Source organism: Hypanus sabinus, chromosome 7 (genome assembly GCF_030144855.1).
Source record: "Hypanus sabinus isolate sHypSab1 chromosome 7, sHypSab1.hap1, whole genome shotgun sequence".
Lineage (NCBI taxonomy): Eukaryota > Metazoa > Chordata > Chondrichthyes > Myliobatiformes > Dasyatidae > Hypanus > Hypanus sabinus.
In genome coordinates, this window is record NC_082712.1 from 1,183,990 (window position 1) to 1,207,656 (window position 23,667).

General features: G+C 42.3%; 1 protein-coding gene across 5 annotated transcripts in view; it reads left to right on the top strand.

Annotated features, from left to right (window-relative positions):
• The window catches only part of LOC132396489 (nipped-B-like protein), a 531,210-nt gene that overhangs the window by 175,880 nt on the left and 331,663 nt on the right, over positions 1–23,667 (top strand). For 4 of the 5 annotated variants that reach the window (XM_059974034.1, XM_059974035.1, XM_059974036.1 and 1 more), the window contains 3 exons: positions 6,838–6,928; positions 10,237–10,857; positions 20,808–22,190. In XM_059974034.1, the coding sequence (XP_059830017.1) occupies positions 6,838–6,928; positions 10,237–10,857; positions 20,808–22,190 (2,095 nt within the window). The remainder of the gene's footprint in view (positions 1–6,837; positions 6,929–10,236; positions 10,858–20,807; positions 22,191–23,667) is intronic. The other variant, XM_059974038.1, reaches the window with a different exon arrangement.

The window sequence follows — 23,667 nt, forward strand, 5'->3', positions numbered from 1 at the left end:
GAGTATTTGTGCACTGGTGGTCTCCGGGAGGCTGAAGTATTTAGTATACTGATGGTCACCGTACTGTCGGAATATTTATTGTGCTGGTGGTCACTGCCTGGCTGGAGTATTTAATTCGCTAGTGGTCACCACACGCCAGGTGTATTTAGTGTGCTAGTGGTCATCGTGTGGACTGTATATTTAGTGCACTCCTGGTCACCACACGACTGGAGTATTTAGTGCGCTACTGGTCACTGGGTGGCTGGTGGTCACCACAGAGCTGGAAAGTTTAGTGTGCAGGTGGTCACAATGCCGCTGGAATAATTAGTACTCTGGTGGTTACCACGTGGCTTACATATTTAATGCGCTAGTGGTCATCACGCGGCCTGTGTATTTAGTGCACTGGTGGTCAGCGGTCAGCTGGAGTACTTATTGCACTACTGGTCACTGGGCAGCTTGTGTATTTAGTGCCCTGGTGCTCATCACATGACTGGAGTATTTAGTGTGTTGGTGGCCACCATTTGGATAGGTGTATTTAGCGCACTGGTGGTCACCGCATGGCTAGTGTATTTAGCGCGCTGGTGGCCACTGGGCGGCTGGAGTATTTGGTGTGATGGTGGTCAGTGGACGGTTAGAGTATGTGAGCGCTGGTGGTCTCCGGGAGGCTGAAGTATTTAGTACACTAATGATCACTGCACTGTCGGGATATTTATTGCTCTAGTGGTCACTGCACGACTGGAGTATTTAATGCACAGGTGGTCACTGCATGGCTGGTGTATTTAGCGTGCTGGTGGTCACTGCACAGCCTGTGTATTTTGTGCGCTGTTGTATCACCTTGCAACTAGAGTATTTAGTGCGCTGTTGTCTTCAGGAGGCTGAAGTATTTAGTACATTGTTGGTCACCGCACTGCTGGAATATTTAGTGCGCTAATGGTTACTGTATGGCTGGAGTATTTGGTGTAATGGTGGTCAATGGGTGGCTGGAGAACTTAGTGCTGGTGGTCACCACATTGCTGGTATATTCAGTGCGCTGATGGTCACCACGCAGTTGGAGTTTTTAGTGCACTCGAGGTCACCGCACATCTGGAGTATTTGGTGTGCAGTGGTCACTGGTCAGCTGGAGTATGTTGTCTTCAGGAGGCTGAAGTATTTAGTGCGCTGATAGCCACTATGCGGCTGGAACATTTAGTGCATTAGTGGTAGCTGGGAGACTGGAGTACTTAATGCGCTGGTGGTCACCACATAGCTGGAGTATTTAGTGTGCTGATGGTTACTGTATGGCTGGAGTATTTGGTGTGATGGTGGTCACCAGGTGGCTGGAGTACTTTGCGCTGGTGGTCACCGCACAGCTGGTGTATTTAGTGCGCTGCTGGTCACCATGTGGCAAATGTATTTAGTGTGTTGATGGTCACTACTTGGCTGGAGTATTTAGTGCGCTAATGGTTACTGTATGGCTGGAGTATTTAGTGTGCTGGTGGTCACCACATCACTAGTATATTCAGTATGCTGGTGATCACCAGACGATTGGAGTATTTAGTGCACTGATGGTCAACCGGCAGTTGATGTATTTAGTGCGCTGGTGGTCACTGGGCGGCTGGAGTATTTAGTTAGTACACTGATGGTCACCACGTGGATGGAATAGTTAGTGTGCTGATGATCACTGGACTGCCGGAGTATTTAGTGCACTGGTGGTCACCATGCGGCTGGAACATTTAGCGTGTTAGTGGTTGCAGGGAGGCTGGAGTACTCAGTGTGCTGGTGGCCAGCAGGTGGCTTAAGTATTTAGTGCACCAGAGGTCACCATGCAGCTGAAATATTTAGTGGTGGTTTCCGGGAGGCTGAAGTATTTAGTAAACTGGTGGTCACCGCACGGCAAATGTGTTGACGGACACCACATGGCTGGAGTATTTAGTGTGCTGGTGATCACTGGGCAGCTAGAGTACTTAGTGCACCAGAAGTCACCAGGCAGCTGGTGTATTTCATGCGCTGCTGGTCGCCGCACGGCTGCGGTATTTAGTGCCCTGGTGGTCACTGGGCTTCTGAGGTATTTAGTGCACTGGTGGTCATCGGCCGGCTGGAGTATTTGGTGTGCTAATGGTCACTGCATGGCTGGTGGTCACCACATGGCCTGTCTATTTAGTGTGCTGGTGGTCACCACGACTGGAGTATTCAGTGCGCTGGTGGTCACCACGACTGGAGTATTCAGTGCGCTGGTGGTCACCACGACTGGAGTATTCAGTGCGCTGGTGGTTACCACGACTGGAGTGTTTAGTGTGCTGGTGGTCACCACGACTGGAGTATTCAGTGCGCTGGTGGTCACCACGACTGGAGTATTCAGTGCGCTGGTGGTCACCACGACTGGAGTATTCAGTGCATTGTTAGTCACCGCACCATTGAAGAATTTAGTACTCTGGTGATCATCACACTATGGGAAGGAGGTTGAACCATATTACTAATGACTTTGTTACTTTACATGCTTTAAGATCATTTGTTAATTTTATCCCATGCACAACAGCAGAAGGTGAATTTTTGTTCATAATCTCAGGCGCTCCAGTCTAGCCAACGTTCCCCTGAATCATTTTGCCCCTCTCTAGCTTAAATACCTTCCAGATCTCTACACAATATTTCCAAGTGCAGCCAAATCAATGTTTTTACAAATGTAACATGACAGTCAAAAACTATACAGTGCATGAGCAAATATGCCTTCTGCTGTTTTCACTGATGTGTCTACAGGTGTAGTTATTTTCAGGGAACCGTTTACCTGTACCACTAAGTCTATTTGATCGACATTATCTTTTCAGGGCTCTGCCATAGTTTAACTTTGCAAAATCCATCACTTTAAATGTATTAAATTCTATTTGTCATTCTCTTAGTGACTTTGCCAGTTAGCATAGGTTCTGTTGTAACCGTAGACAACCTTCACTGTCCACTACATATGTACCCATCTTGAATGCATCCTCAGACAACTCATTGCAGTTACTCACTGCTATCTGTGTAAAGCTGCCTCCCAAATCTGTTAAATGTCTTTCCTCTTATCTTGCACCTGTGTCCTCTCGTTTTGGATTCACCAAATCTGGTGGAAAAGACTATGAATGTCCTTCTTATCCATACCCTTCATGATTGTATATACTTCTTTGAGGTCACCTTGCGTTCTCCTATGCTTGAAGGTAGAAGGTTATAGCATAGCCAATCTGTCTCTATAACTCTCGTCCAATAAGTGCCCTGAAAAATTTCCAGTGCACTCTCCAGCTTAATGTCTTTCTAACAGCAGCTGAAACTATACAATACTTCAAGTAGATGTAGTGTATATGGATTTTAGCAAGGTATTTGATAAGGCACCCCATGCAAGGCTTATTGAGGAAGTAAGGAGGCATGGGATCCAAAGGGGCATTGCTTTGTAAATCCAGGATTGGCTTGCCCACTGAAGGTAAAGAGTGGTTGTAGATGGGTCATATTCTGCATGGAGGTTGGTGACCAATGATGTGCCTCAGGGATCTGTTCTGGGACTTTGGAAGTCAAATCTGGATAAAGTCACTCAGAGATCATATAAGTACAAACTCTTTATTCAAAACACCTGGTGTTTACTCAGTTAGTCGCTCAAACAGGAACAGTCTATGACTGTTTCTGCCCGATCCACCAACTAATTAACAATTCCTCTCACAACAGAGATATATTCGTCCAGGTACCCCCCCTACACAAGACAGGCTGGAGCCAAAGTTATCCCCTACATGACAGGTCCGAAAGGCAAATTACAAAATAGGCATAATGGCTCAAACATGAAACAGACCGGAGCTGTCCTATCTCTACATATGACTACACAAGACGATAAACATCCTAAAACCCTAGCTGGCTATCTTCAAGAAGAAATAGTGCTCTAATATAATTCGCACATCTGTTGATCATCAAGGTTTCTTGCAGAAAAAACAGTATGTTTAATGACTATGTTAACCTTTTACATACTTTATTAGGACCCCTACTCTGTGATTTTTTTAAAAATGACCTTGATGAGGAAATGGAAAGATGGGTTAGTAAATTTGCTGCTGATGACACGGAGGTTGGAGCTGTTGTGGATAGTGTGGAGGGCTGTCAGAGGTTACAGCAGGACATCAATAGGATGCAAAACTGGGCTGAGAAGTAGCAGATGGAGTTCAATCCAGATAAGTGGGAGGTGGTTCATTTTGGTAGGTCAAATATGATGGCAGAATGTAGTATTAATGGCAAGACTATTGGCAGTGTGGAGGATCAAAGGAATCTTGGGGTCCGAGTCCATAGGACACTCAAAGCTGTTACACAGGTTGATTCTTTGGTTAAGAAGCCTACAGTGCATTAGCCTTCATCAATCGTGAGATTTAAAAGCCGAGAGGTAATGTTGCAGCTATATAGGACCCTGGTCAAACCCCACTTGGAGTACTGTGCTCATTTCTGGTTCCTCACTACAGGAAGAACATGGAAACCATAGAAAGGGTGCAGAGGAGATTTACAAGGATGTTGCCTGGATTGGGGAGCATACCTTATGGGAATAGGTTGAGTGAACTTGGCCTTTTCTCCTTGGAGTGACGGAGGATGAGAGGTGACCTGTACAAGATAATGAGAGGCATTGATCGTGTGGATAGTCAGAGGCTTTTTCCCAGAGCTGAAATGGCTGGCACGAGAGGGCATAGTTTTAAGGTACTTGGAAGTAGGTACAGAGGAGATGTCAGGGGCAAGTTTTTTACTCAGAGTGTGGTGAGTGTGTGGAATGGGCTGCCGACGGTGGAGGCGCAGATGATAGGGTCTTTTAAGAGGCTCCTGGATGGATACACGGAGCTTAAAAAAATAGGGCAATGGGTAAGCCTAGGTAGTTCTAAAGTAAGGACATGTCCGGCACAGCTTTGTGGGCCGAAGGGCCTGTGTTGTGCTGTAGTTTGTCTTGTTTCTAAGTGCAGCTTCATTAATGACTTGTATAACTGCATAATAATGTCATCTCTCCTAATCGCAATGTCCTCACTGATGAAAGCCAGAGTGCTAAGTGCATTCTTCACCATTGTTTACTTGTGAAGCCGCTTTTAGCAAACATTGTACTAGTTTACTCCCAGACCCCTCTGTTCCTCAATACTCTTTGGTGCCCTGCCATTTCTACCTTCTACGTCCTACCTTAGTTTGAATGTCCAAATTACTTCACCTTACACTTAGCTAATTTGAAATTCCTATTTTCTCTCTCTCACCCTTCCTCCTTAACTGTTCAAGATCTTATTGTAATCCATTGTAACCTGCTTCACCATCAGCAAGATTCCTAGTATCAGCAAGCTTATCATGCAGTGTACATGGATGTCAAAATTATTTATAGAAGTAATGAATAACAGAGTTTCCATCACTGAACCCTGGGGTTCAGTCATATGCCTCTAGTTGGAAAATTAACCTTCAACCATCACCCTCTGCTTCCCATTACTTACTTTACTAGCTCCACCTGATTCCTATGTGACCTAGCCTTCCAGATCAGCCTGCTATGTCAAAGGCCTTATTGCAGTCCATACAGACAACATCCCCTGCCTTACCTTCATCTATCCCCTAAGTTACCTCTTTGCAAAACACGGAAAAGATTCATCATACATGACCTCCCATGCACAAAGCCACAGTGATTATTCCTCATCAGGCCTACATAATCCAAATGATGGTAGATTTTATCCCTCAGAATTCCCTCCAGTAACTGCCCTGCAATTGAAGTCAGGCTCACTGAGGTGTAGTATGACCCATTATGTCCTTGATACCCTTGAACAGTGGAACAGCATTAGTCACCCTCGAGGCTTATGGAATTTCACCAGTGGCTAAAAATGAAGCAAATAAGGCCCTTGGTTTCTTATAAGGTCCGGGAATGCACTTAATTGGGGATTTGCCCATCTTAATGTGCTCCAAGGCTGCAAATACATCCTTCCCCATGATATGCATATGTTCCAAAACCTCATCACTTGTAGCATGCAAAACACTTTCTTTGCTATCCATGATGTTCTCAGGAGGGAAATAGAAAAACAGTCATTAAAAATCTTGGCCATCTCCTGAGGGTGCACATATAGCCCTGATGGTCTTTAAGAGGACCTAATCTCACCTTGTGTACCCTTTTACTGTTTTATAACTGAATAACCTCTTGGGATTTTCATTGACATTGCCTGTCAAACCTATCTCATCCCTTCCTGAGTTCCCTCTTAAGCTTGTTCTTAAACATTATATATTCATCAGGGGATTCTTTTCTACCCAGCTGCCTAAGTATGATGCAAGTTTCCCTTTTCCTGAACAGAGCCTCGATATTTCAACACCTCTGTCTCATTTATTTCTGATAACATTCCTATCTTTTTGCTTTACCCTTGGATGCAATTTCACTTTGTTTTGCTTTTTTCCACTTGAACACATGATTTTGGAGGTGCTGTTCTCTACCATCTTGTGCATGCAAGGGATCACCTGGTACTATTCTGGGAAGATCTGGAATGTTTTCTTCTGCACAGGCCAATTTTTGTCCCTTCAGTGAAAAAAGATTAACTGGGCATTGCTGTTTGCAGGACCTTATTTTGCATTTTTTTAATATAGCAGTAGCTATAAAACTATTTCATTTTATTGAAGGATGGTGTTAAATTTTCAAAATTCAAACAGAATATGCTGCAAACACATTTCAGGCAGAAATCATAGATCTGAATTGCCAAATGTTTCTCTCTACGCAAATGCTGCCCAATCTGAATTTGTCTAGCATTTGGTTCTTTTTCCCATCTGCTGTCTTTTGATTTTTCATTTGTTGTTAAAACCAAGGTTTTCTCCTTCAGCTGGTTATATTGGATTTGCTTAGTTATAGAATGTTTTAGGCTAATTTTTTTTAAATCATTTTTGTTATAGGATGGTGATTCTTCATTGAGAAATGCCTCCTTCCCTTTAAGGTCCCCACAGGCAGTGTGTTCTCCCGCGAACAGTGATGGGACCCCAAAAGGTACTTTTATAATGATGCACTTATGTATATTGTGTATAGAAAAATAGATATGTAACTAATTACAGAGAGAGATTAGCTGAATTTGTCACATGTAGATTGAAACATAAAGAAATGCGTTGTTTGCATCAATGGACAACACAATCTCAGGATGTGCTGGAGGCAGCCTATAAGTGTTGTCTTGCTTCCTGCCTGGAGAATGTATGCCCGCAACATACTATTGTGGAAGGAACTGGAGCACAGAGTGGAAACCCACATGGTTATGGGGAGAATGTAAAACTCCCTACAGACAGCGGTGGGAATTACACCCCTATGACTGCTACTGTGTTACCCTAATGTAGCAGCAATGTAATTGAGATGTGATCTGATATTAGCTTTGAAAATGATTATTTACTGATACATCTTTTCGTCCCTAAATTTTGATAATTATACTGATTGAATGTTTCATGTTTTTAGTCTGTAGTCTGGGTTTTTTATGCATAATGGTTATATTGCAAAATTTGTTCTCTCCCAATTCAAATATGTTAAATATGCTAAATTGTCAGGGGTACTGGGGGTGAAGTTGTCCACTTTTGATCTACAATGGTGAAATCTAAAGCTGAAGTGGAGCAATTTCCAGGAATGGCTGTTGGGAGGAGTACCAACAGTTTGCCTATTGAAAATATAGTTGGTTGTGAAAATAGCACTCCTATCTTGCTATCTTTCTATTACTCCATGACTATAAGCTTACCATTGAGGATCAGCATCTGTTAGTTGCTAGACAGTTCTGTATGACCTTATTTGATTTGTGGCTGTTAGGTTTGAGGTGTAGCTATATAAAGAGGATTCTTTGGTGGAAATTGTTTAATCAAGATGATAGATTTAAGTGAATGAGTACATGTGTTTGATAGCTGAATGTCTTTATATTAGTTATACTTAAAACAAAATGCTGGATATTAGCAGATCAGACAGCATCTGTGAAAACAAGAATAGACTGGTTCAGCTTGTTTATATTTCAACAGAAGAGTTGGTCATCTTGAGACATTAATCTGTTTCTCTACTGGTGCTGCCTAATCTGAGAATTGGATGTTCAAGAATATAAAAGCAGGTTGTGTATTCTGTCAGTTTAAATTATCAGTAAAGATGTTTGTGGGTTAAACCTGTACCTGCTCAGCTGACTTTGTAATTTTGATATTATTCTTGCATCAAGCATGTACAATACTGAAGCTTATCTTTACACCTGGATGTTCAAAATGTCCTTTGAAATTCCTAGCTCTGGGTTGTAAGAATCTTGCAACCTGATTTCATGTATCTTGAGCCCTCATTCTTGATGTTCTTCAACTCCAAATGAAAGCAGTACCTGTAGGCAACAGAGGATGTACAAACCTGACTTTCATTTAGCTTTCATGTTATCTATACTTTCATCAGTGTATGAGTACTAAGCTTATGATTCAATCCAAAACCTGGTAATGTCATTTTCACTTTGCTTACCAGAACTGGAGTGCTAAACTTAAATTTGTTATGAAGATTCTACGTCGTTTTTACAACTTTCCTTATGGGGTGTATTGTAGTGAGTATGTCAAGCCATGAGGGAAGAGGCAGTCTTATCAAATAATGAAGCCTATCTATAAACAAGGATGGTGCTTCCATTGTATTCCTTTTGCTTCTAAGATCATTATTAACAGTGCATTCTCTGAAGAATTGTGGTTACTAAATCTCAGGTTTTTGCAGAACTTTAAATGGCTGCTTTCAGGTACTTGGTAATTGCTTCCATCTCATTGTGCATCAACCAGAAATGTACAGTGACACCTTAAGCTGAAATTGAAGTAGTAGTGATTCCCACTAGAGCTCGAATTGTCTTTCTCTGATGGATGAGACCTTCTTGGTCCAAGAACAAATAAACTTATCTCTCAGTTCACCTTGAATATATTGGAAGTGTTTAGCAATATGCAAGTGAATTGCTTCCAAAGGAATTTGCATATATTATTGTCTTAATCTCGAGCAATCATTGACTTTCTGCCCAATGCTCTGAATAGGTTTTCCAAAATGTACTCTAGGAACACATGCAAGTTCATCAACCTGCCCTTGACTCATTTTTAAGTAATGAACTTTCATCACCTCAGACTTTGGGCTCTGGAATCAGCAAACACCCTGGCTCGCAGGAAATAAGATTTCGGCCATTGGAGATGAGCAAGTGAATCACTCTTGAATGTTATGTACCAGTTCACTGGAAGAAATTTTTCATCCTGTCTTTTTTCAGCGCCGAACTTGCACAAGTATTGGTAACCTTTGAGACTTAACAAAGTGACCTTCGTGGGCTAAAGACAGAATTAGTTAGCCTTAGGTATACTTCCACCACGAGCAAAGCTGTAGCAGAATCATCAGGTTGCTCTCAGCAGCAAGTTTTTCCACTATAAAGTAGTTCCCTTTAATTTGTTAACCACATCTGATGCAGTCCTGTCAGCACCAGTTGTTTAATATTCCTTTGGTTTACACCAACATGTATTTAGCAAGCAGTTAGTTAATGAGGACTGAACAACTGGAGTAGAGGAGAAATGAAAGAGAAGAACATTAGTAAATCTAAGAAAAACTTCCAGAAAATTAGTATACAGCACAGTGTATTAAAAACCTTAGTTGATCCTTATCTGAAAGCTTGTATATATATAAAACCTACTATCATCCAGTATTCAGATAGTATTTTTGTTGCAGCTGCATATTCTCAAAGGATGACATCTTTTCACTCTTGGTCTAGTCACAGTTACCTTCACTTGATTTTCTTTGTAGCTGTTTCAGTAATGCTACTGCTTTACATGAGGTTATTGTAGGCTTATTTTCACTTCACTTAACAGATCTTGGTAAGGAGTTCATCGAGCAGGACATTGCAACTGGACGATCTTAGTTGGCCTCAGTCAGAAAGATCACAGTTCTTTCCCCAGAGTTCACAATCTGAAGTGCAGTTTGTGTGATTATTGTAGGAAGAGGGGATTATATGCAGACTTTGTCCTGGGTCAGCTGGTCAGATACAACACCCATGTTTGGATGAGGTTATTTTGATAAAATAACCTTTTTATTTTCCATGGTTATTGTCTTTGCCAGTCTGTGGCACACCATGACTTTGGTGTTTACTTGTTAATTATTAGTAATTAATCCTCCTTAGATTGTTAGCTGAGTTATGGAAATGTAACAGGGGTTATATATCAGTATATTTAAAACTAGGGGGTTGAAGAATTATACTTATAAAGCTATTTCGCACAAGTTAAAATGCTGTTTAGAAGTTTTATAGCCTGCAGTCCATGCGCTAGATTTGAACTCTACCTTTTTTGTGCTGACAGCATCCAGGCCGCCTCTGATCTTGCAGTCGCCGCCTCCTTACACCTCTCCCAGAGATGCCCCACCTGATATTCTGCTGGACTCCCCAGACAGGATGGGAAGCAAGAAGAAAAATAAAAAGGCTAAGCTCACCAAGGAGGATAAAGAACAGGCAGATAAGACTGCTATGTATGACATTGTCAGCTCTCCATCTAAAGACTGTACAAAGCTTACTCTGAGGCTGACTCGAGTTCGAGATCAGCAGGATGATATGCTCCTAAACATGGACAGCAGTACAGAGAATGAGGCAGAAATGAACAGTATGCAATTCCCAGAACAGACTGCAAAGCAGCCAGGGACTCCTAATGATATCCATGGCTCAATGACCGTTTCTGGGCAGTGTGTACCACAACAGGAGCAGGCCTTTCTTCAAGCACAGCAGGTCCCTGTCTTACAACAGAACACTGCAGTTGGAACAGTGAAAACAACACAGTCACAGTTGCAGCCACTGCAGCAACCATCACAACAGCAGACTATGACACCATACGATGAGGTAGAATTGGATGCTTTAGCAGAGATTGAACGGATAGAGCGAGAGTCTGCAATGGAGAGAGAGAGATTTTCCAAGGAGGTACAGGATAAAGGTGAGATTTTAATGTGTTCAAGAGAATCTTGTGGTTTTTTAAAAAAAAGGAAAACTGAGGTATCAAGTTACTCTTCCCTTTAGCCTTCCCTGTTCTTCCCTTTCCACCCCAAAGGAAAGTTCAGCTCACCAGTGATGACAGAGACTGGCAAGGAGCTTGTTGTCAGTGCTGTTGTATCTTGCAGCTAGGAGGTCCTGTTTGTACTTTTGTGAAGGGCTGCTGCTGTTGGTGAGTTTTGGAATACTTTTGAAGGTCCTACCAGAGTCCAGTCTCTTCACATTGGTTTGACGATGTAATCGCAATTCAGCAATGTAGAACTTGGACTAAATACTTGCACTGTACTTTTACTGAATTGTTTTGTCAGGTTTAAGTAGATTCCTTTTGTTTTTAGTTAGCTGCTTTTTGGAAAAGACTGAAATGAATACCTGTGCAACATTGAACCTGGTCCTTTATTTTCATCTCTTCATTGTAGAACGGTGACACTTTTTTATTCCATAGATGTTTAGAGAATACATCCAGATGTTAGTTATCAAACAGTAAACCTAGTTGATGTATTATGATGCAGCATAAAATTTAAACCAATGCCTTGGCTTGCCCCTCCAGACTAACAGTGTATGGCATACTAGACAGCAGGAATCATAACAATCTTTATTTCAGCAGAAATGGGTGCCAATTTCCAAAGGTGCACAGTGCCCGTTACATGAGACTTCAAGTTAGATTTGACAGACTCAGGGCATGAGAAGTGCTGGAATTGTTCTTGGTGCTGCTCTATACCATTTTCTTGTGACCATGAAAGCTGTGATACTTCTACATGCACAAATTGCTAATACCGTAAAGTTATTCAAAACTGTTGTGTGCTATTCTCCACGAGCAAGCACTCTTGTAATGTATGGTAGTTGTTTGCATCTTCATTCTTGGGTTACTTAGGAAGTGCGCATTGTATCGGTGCACTCAAGATTACAGGGATTTGACCTTCTTGGTCATTTGCTCCATGTGAATAAATGTAACTATTAATGCCACATCCAGCAGAAGTTCTTGGATGAATCAAATGAATTTATCGCATGTACAATGAAACATACATTGAAAAGTGTCGTTTGTGTTAACAACCAACAAACCCAAGAATGTGCTGGGGGCAGCTCGCAAGTGTTACCACAATCCATTGTCAACAGAGCATATCCACAGTGTTTAACAGAACAACACAAGCAGCAACAATAACAGCAGAAGAACAAAAGAAGACAGCAAAATAAGCTCTTTTCTTCTCACCCACTTACATGTACTTCTGGTCTTTCTCGTCTCTGGAATGTGAATTTATGTAATTGTCTTTTGTTTGTATAAGGTGAATGATTTGTGAATGGTAAATTAGCTGTGACTTTAAGCTAATTTTTGATCTATACTTTGCTTATGAAAGTAGCTCTACCTGCCTGTTGCAAGGTCTTGCAGTAAACAGCAGCTCTGAAATGCCTAATTCTGAATCTGCACGTGGCATTGTGCAGTGTAAAACATTGCTGTTCTGCCGTTGATTCTGCTGGATAATTCATTCGTTTGAAATTTGAACTTTTCACCTGAAGAATTGGTGCTCAACAAAATTGGTGTTTTGTTTCCCCAAAGGATGTAACTAGTACTACAGATAACGGAAAACCAATGGATAGAAGTTGGTCGTGGAGTTATATAGCTGTTTGGTCAAACTGGCGCATACTGACTGAGATGCCCATCTAAGTTAGTCCCATTTGCTCATGTTTGACCCATTTTCTTTTCCTATCCATGTATCTGTCCAAATATCTACTGTACTTGCCTCAGTCAGCTCCTAGACAGCTCATTCCATATACTGACCACCCTCTGTGGGGAATGTTGCCCCTGAGATTCCTGTTAAATCATCTTTCTCCTCGACCCCATCCCCTAAGATAAATGTATGTCCCATAGTTCTTGATTCCTTCACCCTACCAGCATGCAAAATTATACATCTGGGATTGGAGATAATATATTGCCATGATTGACAGACATGAAATAAAACAGAGATAGAGCTGAGGAGAGAGTGAGCCAATGTGAAAATAACCATGGTTTCAAATTAGACTCTGTGTAGGATTGGGGAAAGGGCAACGGTGTTTCCTGGTCCAGAAAATTGAGACCAGATGGAAGCCAAGGCAAGTTGACTAATTGGATCCAAAATTGGCTAGGTGATGTGAGGTGATGGGTGAAAAGATGCTTTTTTGATTGCAAGTCTGAGTAGTTTTGCAATTCAGGTTTGTTGCTGGAACCTTCACTGTTTGTGACTTCCATGTTCTTGGATGTGAACGTAAGTGATATGTCTAGTAGGTTTGCAGAATATACAAAAGTTGGATCAAATGGATTTAATGCTGATACATGTGAGGTCATACATTTTGGGAGGTCAATTTTGAATAGAACAAATACAGTATATGGTAGGGGATTAAGTAATGTTGACTTATAGACACTTTTAATATCTAAAATATCCTGACACAGAAGCTGATAATGGAATCAGATTCAATTGAGTTTCCTAGATAGTGGGCTGGTTTTACTCGCTGCAGTACTCAATGCCGCTGACTTGCTATAGTGGCCACATTATGTATGTGACTAGTTTGGTTTCTGGTCAGTGGGAACCCACTGAATATTGATAGTGGGGAGATTCAGTGGTACATTGAATGGTAGGGGGTAGTGGCTAGATTTTTCCCTTGGTGGATATCATCATTGCTTGGCAAGTATGGGACAAATATTACTTGTCACCTATCATTTCAGGTCTGGATATTGTTCAGATATTGCTCTATTCTAAGTATTGTGCAATAATCCCAACATCAACTTCTGACCTTAATGAAAGGAAGTCAAAGCTGGTTGAAGCTTGGACACTACCCAGAGGAACTGTTGCAGAGATGTCCTCTGGCTGAGATAATTGACCACTAATCAGCAAGACCATTTTCCTTAGTGCCAGGTATAATTCCAACCAGCAGAGAGTTTTTGCAGTAATTCCCATTGGCTCTACTTTATCGCGGACAACTTATACTGGAACCATTTGGCCAAAGGTGTGGCAAATTGTGGGACGCATGGCTTCGGTATGATTGCTGGAATGTTGTTTGGGTCTGTAGCCTTGACTGAATCCCATGCCTTTGGTAGATTCTTGATATCAGGTAGATTAAAATGAATTGGCATTATGTTAGGGACCACTGGTACAACTTAGCACTTCTGAAGAGTCTTGTAAATGCTTCAGCTTCCTCTTTTGCACAGATGTGCAGAGCTCCCCATCACTGAAAATAGGAATATTTGTTGGAGTCTCCGGTGACTTTATTCCCTGGCCATTCATGACTATAGAGCTAAAAGGTGATCTACCGGTTCACTGATGCATACTGCTTATGTTGAATGCAAGTGGTTCTGTCTTGTAGCTTCACCAGGTTGATTTCGTGTTCTGAGGTATACCTGGTGCCGCTCCTGATATGCTATTCTGTGTTCTTCACTGTGCAAAATGGATCCCCTGGCTTGATGGTGATGCTAGAGTGGGGATATGCTGGCACAGACTATGATTCAGTACCGTTCTGCTGCTGAATGCCCAAAGCATTTCATGGATGTATAATTCTGAGCAACAAGATCTGTTCAGTCTGTCCTGTTTAACACGGCAGTATGCAATATGATGAAGTATACTTCCAATATGAAGATGAGATTTCTTCTCCACAAGGGCTATGCCGACTGCTGTTGTCATGGAAAGATGCAACTGTGACAGGTAGATCAAGTAGGCTTTTCTCTCTTGATTCCCTCACCCCTGCTGCAGACTGAGTCGAGCAGCCTGGTCAGCGGTGCTAGTGAGCCACTTTTGGTGTGTTCATTAAAGCCTCATCCATGGTGTATTACAAGACCATAAGACATTGGAGCAGAATTAGGCCATTTGGCACATTGAGTCTGCTCCACCATTTTATTATGACCGATCCATTTACCCCTCAACCCCATTCTCATGCCTTCCCGCCGTAACCTTTAACACCTATCAACCTCCGAATTAAGTACACCCAATGACCTGGCCTCCACAGTTGCTTATGGCAATGAATTCCACAGATTCACTACCCTCTGACTAATGAAATTTCTTCTCATGCCTGTTCTAAATGTGTGTCTTTCTTTTCTGAGGCTGTATCGTCCAGTCCTAGATTCCTCCATTATAGGAAACATCCACTCTATCTAGGTGTTTCAACATGCAATAAGTTTCAATGAGATTGGCCCTTATTCTTTTAAATTCTAGAGAGTACAGGCCCAGAGACATCAAACACTCCGCATATGATAAGCCTTTCATTTCTGGAATCATTTTCATGAACCTATTTTCAACCGTCTCCAATGTCATCACATCTTTCATAGAACATAGAAATCTGTAGTACATTACAGGGCTTTCGGCCCAGGATGCTGTGCCGACCATATAACCTACTCCAGAAACTGCCTAGAATTTCCCTAGCACATATCCCTCTATTTTTCTAAGCTCCAAGTACCTAAATAAGAGGCTCTTAAAAGACCCTATTGTATCCAACTCCACTGCTGCCACTGGCAGTGCATTCCATGCTCTGTGTGGGAAAACTCACCCTGACATCCCCTCAGTACATATTTCCAAGCACCTTAAAACTATGACCCCTTGTGTTAGCCATTTCATCCCTGGGAAAAGGCCACTGGATAACAACACAATCAAGGCCTCAGCCTCCGTTGCTTCAAGGAGAAAAGGCCTAGTTCACCCAACCTATTCCCATAAGGCATTCTCTCCAATCCAGGCAACATCCTTGTAAATCTCCTCTGCATTCTATAGCATACACATCTTTTCCTGTAGTGAGGTGACCAGAACTGAGCACAGTATTCCAAGTGGGGTCTGACCAAAGTCTTGTATAGCTGGAACATTACCTCAGGGCTCTTGAACTCAATCCCATGGTTGAAGAATGCCAACACACTATATACCTTCCTAACAACACTGTCAACCTGCGCAGCAGTCTTGAGCGTCCTATCAACATGGACCCCAAGATTTCTCTGATCCTTCACACTGCCAAGAGTCTTACCATTAATATTCTGTCTTCAAATTTGACATGACAAAATGAACTCCTTCACACTTATCTGGGTTGAACTCCATCAGCCACTCCTCAGTCCAGTTCTGCATCCTATCAATGTCCCTCTGTAACTTCTGACAACCCTCCAGACAATCCACAACACCACCAACCTTTGTGTCATCAGCAAACTTACTTAATCTACCCTTCTACTTCTTCATGCAGCTCATTATAAAAATCATGAAGAGGAGTTTCCCAGAACAGATCCCTGCCGAACACCATTGGTTACCACCCTCCATGCAGAATTCCCTTTCTTGAACAAGGGAACAACATCTGCAACCCTCCAATCCTCTGGTACTTCTCCCGTCCCTATTGATGACACACAGGTCATTGCAAGAGATTCAGCAGTCTCCTCCCTCACTTCCCTGGGGTATGTCTCAGCTGGTCCCAGTGACTTATCATACTTAATGCTTTCCAAAAGCTCCAGCACATCCTCTTTCTTAATGTCTATATGCTCAAGCGTTTCAGTCTGCTGTAAGTCATTCCCACAATTTCCAAGATCCTTTTCACTGGTGAATACTGAAGCAAAGTATTCATTAAGTACCTCTGCTACCTCCTCTGGCTCCATGCGCACGTTTCCACTATCCACCTGATTGGTCCTATTCACACAATGCTCATCCTATTGCTCTTCACGTATAGAATGCCTTGGGATTCCTTAATCTTGTTCACCAAGGCCCTCTCATAGCCCCTTCTGTTTCTCCTAATTCCATTCTTAAGCTCCTTCCTAGCAACCTTGTAATTTTCTTGAACTCTTAACAGTACCTAGTTTCATGAACCTTTTGTAAGCTTTTCTTTTTAACTAGTTTTTCTTTGTGCATCATGCCATCCTTTCCCTGCCTCAATGGAACATTCCTATGCAGAGCTCCATGCAAACGTTCCCTGAACGCTGCTGTGCATTTCCCTGAAAACATCTGCTTCCAATTTATGCTCTCAAGTTCCTGCCTACTAGCATCATAATTCCCCCTACCCCAATTAAATGTTTTCCTGAATGACTGCTCCTATCCTTCTCAAGCTCAATGGTGAAGGAGATAGAGTTGTGGTCACTACCTCCAAAATGCTTTCCCACCAAGTGATCTGACACCTGACCAGGTTCATTTCCCAATACTCGATCGAGTACAGCCTCTCCTCTAATTACCTTATCTATATATTGCATCAGGAAACCTTGCTGAACACACCTAACAAACTCCACCCCATGTGCTAAGGAGATGCCAGTCTATATTAGGAAAATTAAAATCTCCTATCACAACTACCCTATTATTATTGCACTATTCCCGAATTTGCCTCCCTAGCTGCTCCTCGATATCCTTGTAATTATAGGGTCTATTAAAACACACCCAGCAGAGTTATTGCCCCTTTCCAGTTTCTGATTTCCACCCATACTGACTCAGTAGACAATCCCTCCATGACTTACTCCTTTTCTGCAGCCATGACACTATCCCTAATTAGCAATGCCACATCTCCACCTTTTTTGACTCCCTCTCTTTTCTGTTTGAAACATCTAAAGCTTGGCACACTCAGCAGCCATTCCTGTTCCTGAGACACCCAAGTCTCTGCATGGCTAGAAAGTCACAATTCCACATATTGATCCAAGCTCTTAAGTTCATCCACCTTGTTAATGATGCTCCTTGCATTTAAATAGACACATCTCAAACCATCAGGCTGAGTGCATCTTTGCTTTCACATCTGCCTATCATATCACCATATAACAATTACAGCACAGAAACAGGCCATCTCAGCCCTTCTAGTCCGTGCCGAACGCTTACTCTCACCTAGTCCCACTGGCCTGCACTCAGCCCATAACCCTCCATTCCTTTCCTGTCCATATACCTATCCTTCCTCACAAACTCGCTACGAATTATCTCTACTTGTGCTCCAACTTCCCCACCCTCTGCCTCTTCACTTCAGTTCCCACCCCCCTGCAAATCTAGTTTAAACCCCCTCTAATAGTATTAGCAAACCTCCCCGCCAGGATATTGGTCCCCCTCGGATTCAAGTGCAACCCATCCTTTTTGTCTAGGTCATACCTGCCCCAGAAGAGATCCCAATGGTCCAAAAATCTAATCTTTGCCGCCGCTTCAATCCTTCAGCCACACATTTATCCTCCACCTCATTCTGTTCCTATACTTACTGTCATATGGCACAAGCAGCAATCCTGTGATTACTACCTTTGAGGTCCTGCTCCTCAGCTTCTTTCCTAACTCCCTGTATTCTGCTTTCAGGGCCTTCACCCTTTTTTTTGTCTCTGTCGTTGGTACGACCTCTGGCTGCTCACCCTCCCATTTCAGGATATTGTGGATGTGCTTGGAAGCAAATGATCACCCTTGTTTCTTTCTCGCACCCACAGAGTCACCTACCTATCCCCCTAACTACAGCATTCCCTATAACTGCTGCCATCCTCTTCCGTTCCATAGGGCCATACTTAGTGCCACAGGCAAGCCACTGTTGCTTCCCCCAGTTAGTCCCCTTCCAACAGCACTCAAAATGGAGTATTTATTGTTAAGGGAGACAGCCACAGGGGATGCTCTCCACTACCTGACACTCTCCCTTCCCTCTCTTGATGGTCACCCACTTATCTGTCTCCTGTCGCTCCAGGGTGACTACCTGCCTGTAGCTCCTATATATCACCTCCTCGCTCGATGCACCTGGCACAGATGTGGCCATCAGGGAGGCTGTAAGTCTCCCGGACATCCCACATTTGACACCCAGAACAGAAAACTGGCCTTGCAGTCATACCTACTAATCTTTTAATGGTGGTTGGGGGGTGGGGGGGGGGAGTAACCTGCTTCGCCAAAGACCTACTACTCTGACTTGCACTATTTCTAAGACCACTCCACTAGGCAATGTCTCTCTGTTATTTAGCAGCTTTCACAGCGTCCTTCCTTCAGTAAGGGCCTGAATCTGCTCAATACTCCAAATGAGGCCTCGCCAGTGCCTTGTAAAGCCTTAGCATTACATCCTTGTTTTTAAATTGTTGTCTTCTTGAAATGAATGCTAACATTGCATTTTCCTTCCTCACCATCAACTCAAACTGCAAGGAAGTACATATTCCAAATGTATTTAACCAGAGTTTTATAGAGCTGCAACATAACCTTGCTCTATTGAAGTCAATCCTCCAATTAATGAAGGCCAACGTATATTCCTCCTTAATTAACCTATCTACTTATGCTGCAACTTTGAGTGGCTTGTGGACATGGATCCCAAGCTCCTTCTGTTTCTCCTCATTGCTAAGAATCTTGCCATTAGCCCTGTATTCTGCCTTCAAGATTGACCTTCTGAAATGAATCACTTCACACTTTTCCAGGTTGAACTCCATCTGCTACTTAGTCTAGCCCTGCATGCTGTCAATATTCCTTTGCAACCTACAGGAACTACTATCCACAACTTCACCAACCTTCATGTCATCCGCAAATCTACTAACTCACCCTTTCACTTCCTCATCAATGTCATTTATAAATAAATCGCAAGGAGCAAGGGCTCTCAGAACACATCCTGTTAAATACCACTGGTCACTGAGCTCCAGATAGAGTACTGTCCATCTACCACCATCCTCTGCCTCTGTGGCCAAGCCAATTCTGAATCCGTGCAGCCAAATTTTCCTGGCTTCCCTGCCTTCTGACTTTTTGATGAGCCTACCAAGGGGAGCTTTGTCCAAAGCCTTACTGATGTCCATAAACACAACATCCACTGCTTGGCCTTCTTTGTCACTTCCTCAAAATAAGTGAAACTACCAGATGATTCTAAAACCTAAGCTGATTCACTTCAGGAAAGGAGATCTGTTTTCCTTAACCAACTCTGATCACTGCAAATTACTTTTAACTATCAGGCACCAAATGCAGGTATCATCAGTGAGACTGTCGCATCACCATTTTTAAAATTACCTTCACCTGTCTCCAAATTGTGGCTCAGTTCATATTCTACCTGTGCACAGTTTTCTTTGTTGCTTTGGTGGTTTCTCTCAAGTTAGAGTGTAACTTCATTAAAATTATTGTCGTTAAAGTTTGACTATGAAGTAACCAACTCTGTTCTAATTGGTGAAATGTTCATGTCAATATATTGTTCCTGAATGCTATCTGTACAATGGTTTGTTCTTGTATTCTGTGCCCTTTTCTGTAAATCACGTTGGCTGAGATATTTTGATTATAAGCACAAAAGAATGGCTAAAATCTGTTTGAAAAGTACTCCATACTTCAGTCTTTATTTCAAATAATGTATTCTTGAATCTTAGAGTTGCCATAGAATTACTGAATAAAACATTGAAACTGGTTCATTTAGACTAAGCTAGTCCAACACTCAGTGTCCACTTTATTAGGTACCTTCTGTAGTTAATAAACTGCCCCCTAAATGTATGTTTTTGGTTTTCTGCTGTAGCCCATCCATTTCAAGCTTGGATATGTTGTATGTTAAGAGGTGCTCTTCTACATATGTAGTAATTTGATTTACTGTTACGTTCTCGTCAGCTTCAACAAGTCTGACCATTCTCCTTTGAGCTTTCTCATTAACAATGGGTTTTTGTCCACAGAAATGCTTGCTGTGTGGTTTTTTTTGCAAAGTTCTCTGTAAATTCTAGAGACTATCTTATGTGAAAATCCCAGGAGATCGGCAGTTTTTCAGATACTCGAATTGCTCCATCTGCCATCAACATTCCACAGCCAAAGTCGCTAGGATCACATTCAACACAAAGATGCACACTTTGGCCTTGTTTTCTCCCCAGTTTCTCTTTTTCCCCTTAATATCCTCAAACATTGTGGGCATAATAGTCAAATATGATTTTAACTTTTACCAGTGTTTAGTCACAATCCAACTGAACAAAAAAACTTTATAATTTCTTGTGCTTGTACTACAATACGAAAATGAAAGTCACCTTTATTTTTTTCATTTTAGATAAGCCCTTAAAGAAACGGAAGCAAGACTCATTTCCTCAGGAGACTGCTGGAGGAGCTGGAGGTGGTGGTGCTGCAAGTAGACCTGCACTTTTGGTCAGTATAGATCTACAACATGCAGGAAGAACTGATGGACAAGCAGTGCCTCCTCTAGATTCAGACGGTGTGAAGAAATCCTTGGAGTTGGTGCGACAGGCCACAGAAGCAACTTTAATTTCACGGCAGGAAGATGCAACAGTGGCATTAAAACCTAAGACAGAAGGTCATTCGGCAGTTCCCAGGAAGAAATCTGAAAACGAGGGCCAAAAGGATGATGGTCAGAAAATTGACAGCCGACCTGATGTCATAAAGTCCAGGTCAGAAACACCAAAACAGAAGAGTGAGAACCAACCAGAGACACCAAAAGCAAAGCATGAAAGTAAACGAGATATTTCTAAATTAACACCAGAAAAGAAACCTGAAATATCAAAACACAGACATGAGGGGAAATCAGATAATACCAAAACAAAAATTGAAAATAAATCAGAAACACAGAAAGCACGGCATGAAGGACGGCAGAGTTCAGACACTCCAAAGGATAAACGAGAGCTACACCAGGAGGTACAGAAACAGAAATTGGATGAGAAAAATGATCCTGAAAGAGGAAAAATGGATCCATCAAAGGTCAGGAGACCAGAAACCCCCAAACTAAGTAAAACTGAATCTGATAATAAACCAACACGAAATGAGCCTGCTAAGCATAACCGGACAGAGTCCTCAAAGTCAGTGCGGATAGAAAGAAAGGTATGTTCTGACGCTGGTGACAGAGGCGAGCGAGGTGACAGAAATGAACGCCGTTCACCAGAAGAGCAGAGGTTGCGATCAGAAAGTCCCAGAGTTAAACAAGATAGTAGAGATCCTGGAAAAATAAAGCCTGATGTGAAAGATCGATTTGGTTTAAAGCAAAGTAGGAGATCAGACATTCCATCTGCATCTTTGAGCAATAAAGAGAGAGATGACCGAAGATCAGATGGGAGCAAAGTAAAATCAGAGACCCCCAAATCCCTCTCTGATGAGAAAGAAAAATTTCCGAGCTATCTGCTGGGAGGAGGAAGGTCTGATGCACTTAAAAACTTTGTTATTCCAAAAATCAAGCGGGATAAGGATGGCAATGTTTGCAATGAACAGAAGGAATTGAGGAAGTCTGTGGATAAGAATGAATTAAAGTTAAAGGTAGAAAAAATAGATCCAGTGGAGGACCTGAAGAAAGTGATCAAGCCTGTTGTGGTTCTCCATAAATTACCTTTTGATAAAGTGCAGAAATTTATCAAAGATAATGAAGACAAAAATGCATCACGAAGCTCCAGCAAGTCGAAGAGTAGACTACCCTCTAAGCCAAGTAAAGGTACTAATTTTACTTTACCTGATGGTTTAATTATAGTAAGCCTGGTGTAGTTGAAAGTATAGTGTGGAGTAAATTTATCTGATCACTCTTAAACATTCAGTAGTGTTCAATAATGCATGCAATACACTCTAGTGGCAGAACCTTTCCACAGCTGTTTACAGAATAAATTTTAAATTGTGCACCTGCAATGTATTTTGAAAAGGAACCAGGCATTGCTCTGTTATTTACTTCCCAGCTAATTTCCCCTCTCCCAACACACAAAAAAAATATCAAATGTTCCTAGTCAGACTCAGTGCTGGAGAAACTCAGCAAGTCAGTCAGTATCAATGGAGAGGAATAAACAGTGGACATTACAGATTTAGACCCTTCATCGGGACTGGAAAGGAGGAGGAAGAAGCCAGAATAAGATGGTGAGGGAGAAGGGAAGGGGTACAACCTGGCAGGTGATAGGTGAAAGAGGTAAAGGGCAGAAGACCATAAAAATTTACAGCATATTGCAGGCACTTCGGCCCACAATGTTGTGCCTACTATGTAACCTGCTCTAGAGACTACCTAAATTTCCCTAGCGCATGGCCCTCTATTTTTCTAAGCTCCTGAACCTATCTAGGAAGCTCTTAAAAGACCCTATTGTATCCACTTTCATTACTGCCGCCAGTAGTGCATTCCACATGCTAATCTCTGTGTGGAAAAACTTACCACTAATATCCCCCCGATAACAACTTCCAAGCACATTGTAACTATTCCCCCACGTCTTAGCCATTTCAGCCCTGGGGGGAAAAGCCTCTGGCTATCCACACGATTAATGCCCCTCATCATCTTATACATCTTCATCAGGTCGCCTCTCATCCTCCATCGCTCCAAGGAGAAAAGGCCATGTACACTCAACCTAGTCTCATAAGGTACGCCCTCCAATGCAGGCAGCATCCTTGTAAATCTCCTCTGTACCCTTTCTATGGCTTCCACATCCTTCCTGTAGTGAGGTAACCAGAACTGAAAACAGTTCTCCATGTGGGGTCTGACCAAACTGTAACATTGCCTCATGGCTTTTGAACTCAATCCCACGGTTGATGAATGCCAACACACCATACCTTCTTAACAACACTGTGCAGCTGCTTTGAGTATCCTATGGACAATAGACCCCAAGATCTCTCAGATCCTCCACACTGCCAAGACTCTTGCCATTTATATTCAGTCTTCAAATTTGACCTACCAAAATGAACCACTTCACACTTATCTGGGTTGAAGTCCGCCTGCCACTTCTCAGCCCAGTTCTGCATCCAATGCAGAAGGAATTTAATAGGAGAGTGGACAATGGGATAAAAGGAGGAAGTGATGGATAGGTGAGGAGAAAAAAATGAGTAAGGGGAGCCAGAGAAATAATGCTTCTGGTATTATAACTGAAATTGTACCCAACACCACTTTAACAATTAAATCGTTTTGCACTGTACACTGTTGCAGTTTCAGCTCTTGAACAGCA